This window comes from Dreissena polymorpha, chromosome 9 (assembly GCF_020536995.1).
Source record: "Dreissena polymorpha isolate Duluth1 chromosome 9, UMN_Dpol_1.0, whole genome shotgun sequence".
NCBI lineage: Eukaryota > Metazoa > Mollusca > Bivalvia > Myida > Dreissenidae > Dreissena > Dreissena polymorpha.
The window spans coordinates 81057057-81069217 of NC_068363.1; the positions used below are offsets into that span (position 1 = coordinate 81057057).

Below are 12161 nucleotides of genomic sequence, written 5' to 3' on the forward strand. Positions count from 1 at the left end.
TCCAGAAAGTCTCCGCTGAAATGGCCAATATCCTGTAGGTCTCTTAACTGTTCGATCCAGTATTGCATAAGGTGTCGTCTCAGGTAACCCCACCAACTTTCGATTTTTGATTTGCTGTACTGGCTCCATCTATATAAGCCCTATCATGGTCAGGGGAATCGCGTCTGAAAAATGTTTGAAAATTTCGGACGTGTCCATTCTCTGTCCCGTAATCTCAGCGAACAAAACGAGGAAATCCACCATGTATTTTTACAGCCTCGAGATAGTACCCACCGATTACCCTGGGTTTTTTATTTGTATGATACACATTCAGCCAAATCAAACGTCTGGAGAAGCCACATATGCACCCGCTTATACAGAGTCCAAACGGCTTTAGTTTATCGTAGCCATCAAAGTGCCAAATGAAGTTTGGACCAGCAGCATAATATGCACGCCTGCGGATACTTATTGATCTCCTCAGAGCCACGCCTACTGGGTCCAAGTATAATGAAATTATACGCACATCTTCCATTCGTACATTAAGACCACTTTCTTTACATCTGACGGCCATCATACGATATCCATGCAGTTGACCGGATTGAAGAAGTTCGTTTTGTATAAAATGAGTAACGCTAGCCATGTTTGAATACTGTGTTCTTTTCAGTCCTAATTTAATTAATTTTCTTTTCAAATGGCGAATACTTATTTGAACACCGTAGTCCATTCTCAATACATGCTGAATTTCCCAGTTTTTTAAATCCTTTTCAAATAAATCGCATTGTATTTCCATTGTTTGATAATCAATGGCTGATCTGATGAGTATTAGCATCGGTCAGCTACTATAACTATGGCATAACTATGGCGTGCGCACGTCATAACTATGGCGTCATAGCTACGACGTGCGCTCGTCATAGAGACTGTTACAAAAATATTTCCTCTGCCCCCTTTATGCCACTCTATGACGTGCGCACGTCATAGCTATGACGTGCGCACGTCATAGAGACTGTTAAATAAAATATTTCCTATGTCCCCTTCATGCCACCGTATATTTTTTATTAGCATGACATAGTTTTGAAAGGGTTATATATAATTAAACACACTTTACTTTGAAAATTAAATACTATACACATTATGAAAGGATGTAATAATATTATCACGTTTAATAAAATCGTTTTAACATAATCTTACAGCTTCTCCCAAGCCCCGTTATAAACCCAAACACTGATATCAACACGTAGCACTTAGTATTGTCTGAGTTGTAAAACACCGATAGCGAACGTTTAAAACGCGTATCGTGTATTCACTATGTATCGAAACGGCTATGTTGACAATGTCGCAGCTTTAACGTGCTAAATTATGAACTCAAGTGATTTGTCAACGGTTCGACACCGCGGAAGCGGGAGGGACAAGTCTTCTTTAAGTGAACACAATTATTGGATAAAGACTAGTTATGGGAAAGTTCAAAGAAAAGGTTGCCATCGTAACAGCATCGTCCGATGGGTAGGTTTTTGGATACGTCGTTCAACAACTACAATGTTTTTGTTTCGATTTGTTCAGAGCATTAGAAATGTCACGTTTACCAAACATGCATGTTGTTATTAATATTACACAAGACACTGGCTCATGTTTTTGTCATTGCACATTTTAAGTGCAATTTGCGATTGAATATTGTGAACATGATATGCTTAAACGAGTTCATATGAGGCTTGTGTGCAATTCGCAAGTTTTGACTTCAAACTACTCGTTAATGCCTCGGTCACACTGTCACGAATCAGAGCTACGAATGAGCTACGGTTCAATAGGCTATGAAATTGTCAAAATTCGTAGGCCGCTACGATTTCAGTACGGAGCACAACGAATCTACCATCAAAATGTTGGAAAACGAACGAGGAAAGGTACGGACTGCTACTGATCGACGCGATTTAGTACGGAGCGACACGAATCGGTACGATCAAACTACGAATCCGCTACAGTCTGGTACGATTAAGTACGATGCTACGCGAATCAGTACGATCTAACTACGGATCCGCTACGGTCTAGTACGGGTAAGTACGAACTAGAACGGTCCGCTACGAAGCAGTGGGAATTTTGACGGACTGGTACGGATAGGTAGGAACAAACTACGATTGAACATTACGCACACAACCTCTTGTATTGTCATACACAGAATGCCTCCCAAAAAGAAACATGCAAGCGGCAGCAACAGCGCGTAACAGAAATAGTGGAATCAGCCGTGTCAGGGGAAGAGTCTACCTCCTCCATCCAAAACCAAGAAGCCAGTCTTTATCAACCACCCCCTTTTTCTTCTCTGGCCTGATAAAGTATGTAATTATTGATGTACAAATATAGATTATGCTTAGGAAAGTATGATTAATTTTGTATTTTATTATGTCGGCTATTAATTTAACAATTATTAAATCACGTAAAAGTAAGATCAAGATTCAAAAGGCATATGAGGCAGCCACTTGCCAGCAAATAAAAAAAATGTATTACTAGTAAGTTCAAATTCTAATATATTTTCAAAATACGTAGCCTTTAGCACAAAGCTATACTAGTTATACGATATTGAATCATTATTACCTCTGTGTATATCGTCAAGCCGCTCGACAACAGCCTCTGCATTGTGTGCCATATCAATATCCAAGTGTAACAAATTTATCGCAAACGCAATTTGCTGGCGGTTCATGATTGTGAACTCAACAAATGCAAGTACGGTTGCTTTATAATTTCAATTATGTATTTCAGTAGCAATTTGTTGTGATTGACCGTTCATGTCCGTACTGTTTCATGCTGAAATGTAGTACATCGTACAAGATCGTGCAAATTCCTGCCTATCCGTAGTACAATGTACTAGAACCGTGGCTTTCCGTAGTATATCCGTTGAATAATCGTAGCTAATACGTAGCGTAACCGCACCGCTCCGTAGTTCTTCGTATCAATCCGTTGAAGTCCTTGAAAATCTGTGAGCCTATAAAAAGGTACGGACGACTACGGTGTCGTTACGAACTAGTACGGATCAGTACGGTTTAGTACGGACTGCTATGGATACGCTACGGTCGATAAATCCGTAGCAATTATTTGAACTTGTTCAAAATTTGTAAGAGTCGCTACGGACAGCCAAAAACTACTACGACTGATCACGGATCAAGTACGGAGAGCCACGGTCCAGTAAGGATAGTGCCGAAAAGTATTCGTAGCTCGTTCGTAGCTCTGATTCGTGACCTTGTGACCGAGGCATAATCTTAACAGAGGTTTTAAAACGCGCGTGTTATCTAGCAAACGTCATCTATTTTAAGATAGCATTTTGGAAGGACTGTTGAGTTTTAATACTCGTATCCATGGTGTACGCATAGAACTTCCCCTAACATAACTTGCAGATATTGACATATTTATCAGTACATCCCTGGCGGAAGGAGTACGGCGGACTGACCCGAAAGCAGTACTATCAAATTATAATCTCAACGATTTCGTAAAGCATCAGCTTATATTCTTCTTAAAGGGGTAATGACTTCGATATGAACGGAGAAAATTTCGAAAACTATCTGAATTTAAACTGACAAAGAACACATTTAAAACACGTTACATATAATATAACAAGAATGCACATATTCTACGATAAAACTCGGTTTAAAATATGGTTGGTTAAAGGGGCCGTCCAACAGATTTTGGCATGTATTGAAGCTTGTCATTAAATGTTTTCAATGCTTTATATTAATAAATTTAAACATTTGAACTAAAATTTCCAGTAGAAAAACAAGAATACAATTTTTCAAAAAAGAAAAAAAGTAACCCTCAACAGGGCTCGAACCACTGACCCCTGGATTCCTGGAGTAAAAAGCCTCCCGCCTAGACCACTCGACTATCCACGCTCATATTTGGAGCGGATGTATTGTTTAGCTATTTAAGCAATCCTCGTAGTTTCTCAAAATATCGAATCGCGTCGATACGACGCTTTATCTGTTAGACGGCCCCTTTAAATATTTGTCTGTCTTTTCGGTCTTTGTCATGTTTGCTTCATGACGTCACACATTCTATAACCAAATGTCATCTTTTATTTATTACTAAGGATGAAAACTTGCCGAATATGCTTTCTTTAAGTTACAAACTCGTTAATTATAAATTGCTATTACATTTCTGAGTGTTTTTTTTTCTAATGTTGAAAAAGCACACAGACTGGAATGCCTTCAGCGCTTTTATTTAGGATCGGATTTGCTATCGCTGAGCGACTTGCATCGGAGGGTGCGTGCGTGATGGTCAGTAGCAGGAAACACCAAAACGTGGACGGGGCAGTGCGCGAGCTGAAAGACAAGGGCTATTACCACGTGTCGGGAATGGTCTGCCACGTGGCGAATAAAGAACACAGGTCGCGAATGATTGAAAAGGTTATTTCATTTTTTTTTTCAATTTTATTTTTTGCCCAACGTTTCAATTTTACCAAATATTAATACGTAAAGATTACTTATGGTTGTTTATGCAACAGATGCCTTTATTATTTGATGATTAACATTATCGACACTTATTGGGTCCATATGGGTAAAAAAAACTTGACCACAAGGTAGATATATAGCAAAATTTTGTTTCCACTCTAAATTTCACTTTTGGCTCACTCCATATAACCTTTGGTCAGTAAGTTTGTCTTGACTATAAATATTCCAAGTTAAAATCAAGGTCCAGTGGCATCGAAAACTTGTTCATTATGTAATACCATAAAAAAATACGTTCTTTCCATTAAGAAGCAATTTTTCTTAGTAAATCTTGATGAACCTTGTTCACTATATTTATCTTTACAATATCAGGTTCATATTTGGGTCAAGTGGAGTTCACCGGGTCAAATCTTCAAAAAACATAGTTACCATTGTATTTGAAATATGTGATAACATTTCGAGAAAATGTCAATTATTCAATGTGTGAACATGTTCATTTAAATTATAGAAACTAAATACAAAAACTCGTATATTGCTTTTTTGAGGATGATAGAACATTTTGTCTATCAGAGTAAGTAAAATTGCCATAAGTAAAGTCATAAGCAACGTATTTTTGTTGTTGACAAACTGTGCTGATTGTTTTTGCTGGCTGTTGCGTTTTTGTATGAAGACTCAAACAATTGGTCCAGGTATAAATATCGCCATTGAATACGTATTTTTACATTGACAGACGGTGGAGGAGTTTGGTGGAATCGATTTCCTGGTATCCAATGCTGCTGTGAATCCAATCTTTGGTCCGATCTTAGACGTGGGTATTGCGTTTACCTATCACAAGAGCCTCTGTCTGGGAAAACAGCATGTCCGTATCGTGTCATCCCATATTAGCCCTTGTTGTCCGCACAGGATAATCACGGACGACACTATCCGCATTCCAGGGATTTCGTTTAAAAGAGACATTCTTTTAACGAAGAACTCAATAAGGCAGAAACTGATTAGCGTGTGCGAACAGCGCAGGCCAATCTGGGACGACATAGGCGCACATGCATTAACCCTTTCAGTGCGGGAACCGAATTTTAAAGGCCTTTGCAAACGGTTTGGATCCAGATGAGACGCCACAGAACGTGGCGTCTCATCAGGATCCAAACCCTTTGCTATTCTGATAGTATTCTTTGAAAAAAGTCGAAGAAAATGCTAATTTTAGAAATTCAGCAGACGACATTTTAGCAGACGACAAATTTCCCAGCATGCAAAGGGTTAAGTAAAGTTTTCCCAGATGTATGCTTATACTATTACCGGTAATTTGTTAGTGATCATTTGTGGAATTCGTAAGACATTATTATAATAATTATGTTAAGCGAAATAACTTTATCGTAAATTGAGAATTAATTATTCATTTTAGGCACTTAATAACATGCTTTTTTTCGTATTTAATGCCTCCACATATATAAAATATTGTTCGCGCATATACTTTGCCGTTTGAGTCACGATAAGAATGTTAATGGTAAGTTATTTGATGTGGGTAGTTTTTTTATAAAGACACAAACATATAAACGCATCAGAATTCATTAATGTTTGCTTCTTTTAAAGAGGGACTGCGCGATTTGTATATGTGTTAAATTGTAATATATTGATACAAATATGTTACAATAACACAAAAAAGGCAAGAAAAATTATACATTGAAGACGAATTTCATTAAATGCAGCAAAGACAAATAAGCGCCCCGAGCCGATTGTGACGAAGATATTTCGTACATATTTTCATACATTAACAGAAGAATTCGTCTTTTTATTAGGATCGGAGTTAGTGTTCGTGTGTCGTATGAATAGATATCGTTGCAGGAAATTAAAATGATCAGTAAAACTAAATTTAGATTCACATCGTACATGCATGATATAAATGCTGGCGAATTCGACTGTACAGACATTTTCGATTTCAGAATTAAATATCTGGCTTATTTCGCATTTTTCGACAAATGTTCTTCTTAACTTTTAATTTTAATCTATATTGAAATATATGTATAATAACTATAATAATTACGTTTCTTAACTCTTTTTCAGTCGACCGAGGAGGCATGGGATAAGATATTTGACGTAAATGTCAAGTCGACTTTCTTCCTCGTTAAAGAGGTCGTACCGTACATGGTAAAGCGCGGGTAAGTTGACTGGTATTATGCATGAATCGCGGCTAAGTTGACTGGTATCGTACGTGGTACATCGCGGGTAAGTTGACTGGTATCGTACGTGGAACATCGCGGGTAAGTTGACTGGTATCGTACATGGAACATCGTGGGTAAGTTGACTGGTATCGTGCATGGGACATCGCGGGTATGTTGACTTCTGTCGTCCATGGAACATCGCGTATAAGTTGACTGGTATCGTTCGTGGGAAAGCGAGAGTTAGTTGACTGGTATCGTTCGTGGAAAAGCGCGGGTAAGTTGATTGGTATCGTTCGTGGACCATCGCGAGTTAGTTGACTGGTATCGCACGTGGAACATCGCGGTTAAGTTGATTGGTATTGTACATGGAAAAGCGCAGGTAAAAACATGCATTTGACATCGCGGGTAGGTTGATTGTTAACATGCATTGTAACGCCCGGGTAAGATTATTGGGACCATATATGGAAAAGCACGATTTTGTTTACTTATTCCATACATCGAAAGCGCTAGTAAAATAAATTAGCACGTAAAGGTATTGCCATTCGCCCTCGTGATTATCTGTGTAAAATTATTTGTTTGTTAAGTGCCTTTAAGTGGCGATAAGTAAACAGTCAATCGACATAATACAACGCATGCATAATATTCATGCAGTTGTACTCATATTGTTGAATTCACAAAGAATAAGCAATAAGGACACATTGAACAAAATGCGTATATTTAATATTTGCCTTTGTTGAAACTTTAAAAAAAAATCAACACTAGAAGGTTGTATTAAATCATTATGTTTTTTTGGGGGGTTATTGTAATTGTATTATATTTTCAATGATATGTTATTAATATACTTTGAAAGCAGTCATTCACGATTACTTTCCATATCTTATCATTAAAGAACTCAGTTCAATAATACTTATACATATATGTCTGATTGAATAAGTGAAAACAGTTCAACAGTTCACATAATACAATGTATGGATACATAAACGCCTATACGAATTACTGATGTAAACATTCTTTTCCTTTACACGGGGAAAAATACGATTACGTATGATAACTTTTGTTTCAAATAATGAATTCATGAATTTATGGAAACAGGTCGTCAGATGAAACAACACGCCAACAATTGCATAGTACACGTTCGAATTAACCCATTTATGCCTAGTGGATTCTCCCATCCTTCTAAATTGGATCAATTTATTTCCAAACATTAGGGATGTCTAGTATGTTTATTTCTATATTTAGAATATTTCTTACAGAAATTCCTATAAGCAAACAGCGCAGAACCTGATGAGACGCCGCATCATGCGGTGTCTCATTTGGGTCTACGCTGTTTGCCAATGCCTTTTTTCTAGACTCCAGGCATAAATGGGTTAATGAACACGTGACGTACAACATAGCCTATTAATTAAATTTCAGAGGCGGCTCTATAGTGATCGTATCGTCACAGGGTGGATATACCCCTTCTCAGGTAGATGTTTAGTTTTCAATGAATATATTTATTGAATTACCAAGCTAAGAAAACCAATTAAATTTAGTCCGTAATTAAAAAAACAAAAACAACTTCAGGGTAACTCTTAAAGAATGTATTGCAAGCCCCGTTGTCCCAGAGTAGTTCTCACACTGACATGCAATGTGGTGTTGTTCAGTTGATGGGCGCGTACTCGGTCAGCAAGACCGCCCTTCTCGGCCTGGTGAAAGCCCTGGTGCCTCAGCTCACCCAAATGAATATCCGAGTGAACGCAATCGCCCCTGGAGTCATCAAGACGCGTTTCAGCGAAAAGGTTTATTAATTATTATTGTTTAACCCATTTATGCCTAGCGTCTAGAAAAAAGGCCTTGGCAAACAACGTAGACACAGATGAGACGCCGCATAATGCGGCGTCTCATCAGGGTCTGCGCTGTTTGCTTAAAGGAATTTCTGTAAGAAATATTATAAATATAGAAATGAATATACTAGACATCCCTAATTTTTGGAAATTGATCCAATTTAGAAGGATGGGATAGTCCTCGAGGCATACATGGGTTAAACCAGGCTTTCAGCAACGGTAACTATTCTGGTTATTAAATTGAGGAAAAGCAGACAGGCAGGCAGGCGGGTGGGCGAGTGGCTTAAACCATAGTTTCCTGGCAATAACGTGAGTTTGCATCGACAATACTTGATGAAATTTTATAATATATTAATATTGCACGGAGACGTATGTTGGGATTTTATATGGGGTATTGCGGTCAAGGTCAAGGTCACTTTACCTTAAAGTTATTAGTCATGCCAATCTTAAGGTCATTGTAACTTTTATGGGCTGCAGTTTGGTCTAAACAGGTCAAGGTTAAGACCCGTGTTAAAAAAAAGAGAAAAGGTTTTCGGTGAATACCTTTAGTTTGGATGGCGTTATGCGACCGATATTTGTGTGATAACTACTTAATATACGCAGATCTAGCATAGTTCATTTGATGGGCAGTCGGGAAAATCAATCCAGCATTTGCTTAAAATATTAGTTTGTATGTTACGCTGAAATTTTGCGTTTTGTTAGCTTACGCGCTTGCGTAGCTCGGGTTTCTATCTGGAACCACTTTGGTTATGATCAATCTCAGTTTTCTCAAAATAGCTTGAATATGGACCTTGCTCTGTGAAAAGGGGTTTAATGCATGTGAGTAAAGTGTCGTCCCACATAAGCCTGTGCAGTCCACGTCATGCGAAAATGGGTCTTATGCCGTATGCGTCTAGCATAACTCAAGGCCAGCCTGTGATATTGTACAGTCGTGTCAGAATCTACACCATACCCGGTAATGTTATACACGTACGTATGATACTTGGCATCTCTCAATATACGTCGTTCACGTTTTATTTTCAGCTCTGGAAAGGAAACAACGAGATTTCAGATAACTATCTGAATACTATACCGTTGCGAAGGTGAGCGATGATCTTCTGTTTACCCATTTATGTCTAGTGGACTCTTCCATTCTTCTAAATTGGATCAGTTTATTTCCAAAATTAGGGACGTCTAGTATATTTATTTCTATATTTAGAATATTTCTTACAGAAATTCCTTTAAGCAACCAGCGCAGACCCTGATGAGACGCCGCATAATGCGGCGTCTCATCTGGATATACGCAGTTTGCCAAGGCCTTTTTTTCTAGACACTATGCATAAATGGGTTTAAATGAATTATAACGATTCCGTATTTTTCTTTCTGTTTATGTAATGTGTCCGTTTGTAACAATGCTAGGTCATGTATTATATTTTTCTTGCGCATATACAGGCGGATTGATATGTCTGTACATACACTACAGAATAAAATTCGAGCTATATTTTAAACTTAACGTTCATTTAAAAATCATATTATCGCACATATTGAGAGGCGAAAACTAACCGACGGGGCCTTTAAGGCGGCTGCAGATATTTTTTAATCAAACATTCGATTAGAAACAAAAACTATTACATAGATTTCATGAACCGGTACCTAAAATGGCAAATGCATGTTTGTTCATGTGACATACACTGTACACATTTACATACGAGTCGTGTTCTGAAAAAATGGGCTGAATGCATGTGCGTTAAGTTTCATCCCAGATTAGCCTGTGCAGTCCGCAAAGGCTAATCAGGGACGACACTTTCCTCCTTAAATCGGATTTTTGCTAATAAGAGACTTCATTTCAACAAAAAATGTCATAAAAGCGGAAAGTGTCGTCCGTGATTAGCCTGTGCGGACTGCAAATGCTAATCTGGGACGACACTTTACACATAAACATTAAGCCCAGTTTTCTCATAACGTGAGTAAAAAATACGTTTTATTGTCACTCTAGGTTTGCAGAGGCGTACGAATGCGCAGGTGCAGTGTCCTTCCTTTTGTCGGACGACGCATCGTACGTCACCGGGGAAACAGTCGCAATTTCCGGTGGAGTTTCTAACAGGCTGTGACAGTCAGTTAATCTAGCAGGCTGTGACAGTCAGTATATGTACATGGGCTTCGTCTGTACCATGCGCTATCCACAATGTACTATCTTTGACGTTTTCATTACATAAATTTGGCTAATATCGCTTCTCAGTTATGATTGCAATGAGGTTGGCTCTAAGAGAACGGGGATCAATTCATTTGGCGTAAAGTCGTCCCAGATTAGCCTGTGCAGTCATCACAGGCTTATCATGGACGCCAGTTTTCGCGTTTATTTTTATTGTTTCGCTTTAAGGAAGTCTCGTCTTATTAAATATCAAGTTCAGGCGGAGGGAACGGGCTAATCCGGGACGACACTTAAAGAACAAACATTACTCCCCGGCTAATCTTGGACGACACCTAAAGAACAAACATTACCCCCCGGCTAATCTTGGACGACACTTAAAGAACAAACATTACTCCCCGGCTTATCTTGGACGACACTTAAAGAACAAACATTACCCCCCGGCTAATCTTGGACGACACTTAAAGAACAAACATTACCCCCCGGCTAATCTTGGACGACACTTAAAGAACAAACATTACTCCCCGGCTAATCTTGGACGACACTTAAGGAACAAACATTACCCCCCGGCTAATCTGGGACGACACTTAAAGAACAAACATTACTCCCCGGCTAATCTTGGACGACACTTAAAGAACAAACATTACCCCCCGGCTAATCTTGGACGACACTTAAAGAACAAACATTACTCCCCGGCTAATCTTGGACGACACTTAAGGAACAAACATTACCCCCCGGCTAATCTGGGACGACACTTAAAGAACAAACATTACTACCCGGCTAATCTTGGACGACACTTAAAGAACAAACATTACTCCCCGGCTAATCTTGGACGACACTTACAGAACAAACATTACTCCCCGGCTAATATTGGACGACACTTAAAGAACAAACATTACTCACTGTTTTCCCAGAGCGAGGATCATCCGTCATTTTGTTAACAACTCATACCAACACTTCAAATGAAATGTTACAAAACAACCTCAACAAAATATAAAATAAGGCATCAAATAGCGTTTCTTAGTTAATCTTTCTGAATCAGAAAAAATACATCTTCCAAAAAGCAACAGCCGAATCAAAATAACTTCACTATGCTTTCTCAACAGGTACACGATATCAGTTCCCGCAAACATCGAGGGGTCATCCTTTCGAACGATTGTAAATGGCACATACATATTAAATATATAACTGTATAAAGCATGGGGTCGAATTAATTTTTTCGCTCTATTGATAATTTATTCTTGACCACAAATTGCTTGAAATACGTGTTACTTCCTTTATTTGATCTTAACCCATTTATGTCTAGCGTCTAGAAAAAATGCCTTTGCAAACAGCGTAGACCCAGATGAGACGCCGCATGATGCGGCTTCTCATCATTGTCTGCTCTGTTTGTTTAAAGGAAATTCTTTAAGAAATATTCTAAATATAGAAATCAATATTCTAGACATCTCTAATTTTGGAAATACATTTATCCAATTTGAAGGATGGGAGAGTCCACTAGGCATAAATGGGTTAAGTAGAATATTCATATGTAATATGGAGTAATTGCACACTGGCAGAAACATATACACCTGAAAAAATCCAAACGAATCCGCGCGACTTGTGGCGCTGCAAAAATTAGTGTATATAAATATATTCCAAAAAACAACAA

General features: G+C 38.4%; 1 protein-coding gene across 3 annotated transcripts; it reads left to right on the forward strand.

The window, feature by feature from the left end:
• The first annotated feature begins 1225 nt into the window (after positions 1–1225).
• LOC127845835 (dehydrogenase/reductase SDR family member 4-like) lies at positions 1226–10589 on the forward strand. Of its 3 annotated transcripts, XM_052376997.1 has the most exons (9): positions 1226–1479; positions 2147–2300; positions 4181–4361; positions 5134–5211; positions 6462–6556; positions 7973–8024; positions 8203–8337; positions 9406–9464; positions 10358–10589. In XM_052376997.1, the coding sequence occupies exons 1-9, from the start codon at positions 1476–1478 to the stop codon at positions 10470–10472; spliced, it is 873 nt and encodes a 290-aa protein (XP_052232957.1). In that variant the 5' UTR covers positions 1226–1475; the 3' UTR covers positions 10473–10589. The 3 variants fall into 3 exon arrangements, with proteins under 3 accessions (XP_052232957.1, XP_052232959.1, XP_052232960.1); XM_052376999.1 differs by lacking the exon at positions 9406–9464; XM_052377000.1 differs by lacking the exon at positions 2147–2300 and having other exon boundaries at positions 1232–1479.
• The last annotated feature ends 1572 nt before the right edge of the window (positions 10590–12161 follow it).

Excerpts from the sequence above, each read along its gene's own strand:
- LOC127845835 (XM_052376997.1), top strand. Across the intron at positions 5,212-6,461 it reads TCTTTGGTCCGATCTTAGAC|TCGACCGAGGAGGCATGGGA; the intron begins GTGGGTATTGCG and ends ACTCTTTTTCAG. Across the intron at positions 6,557-7,972 it reads CCGTACATGGTAAAGCGCGG|AGGCGGCTCTATAGTGATCG; the intron begins GTAAGTTGACTG and ends ATTAAATTTCAG.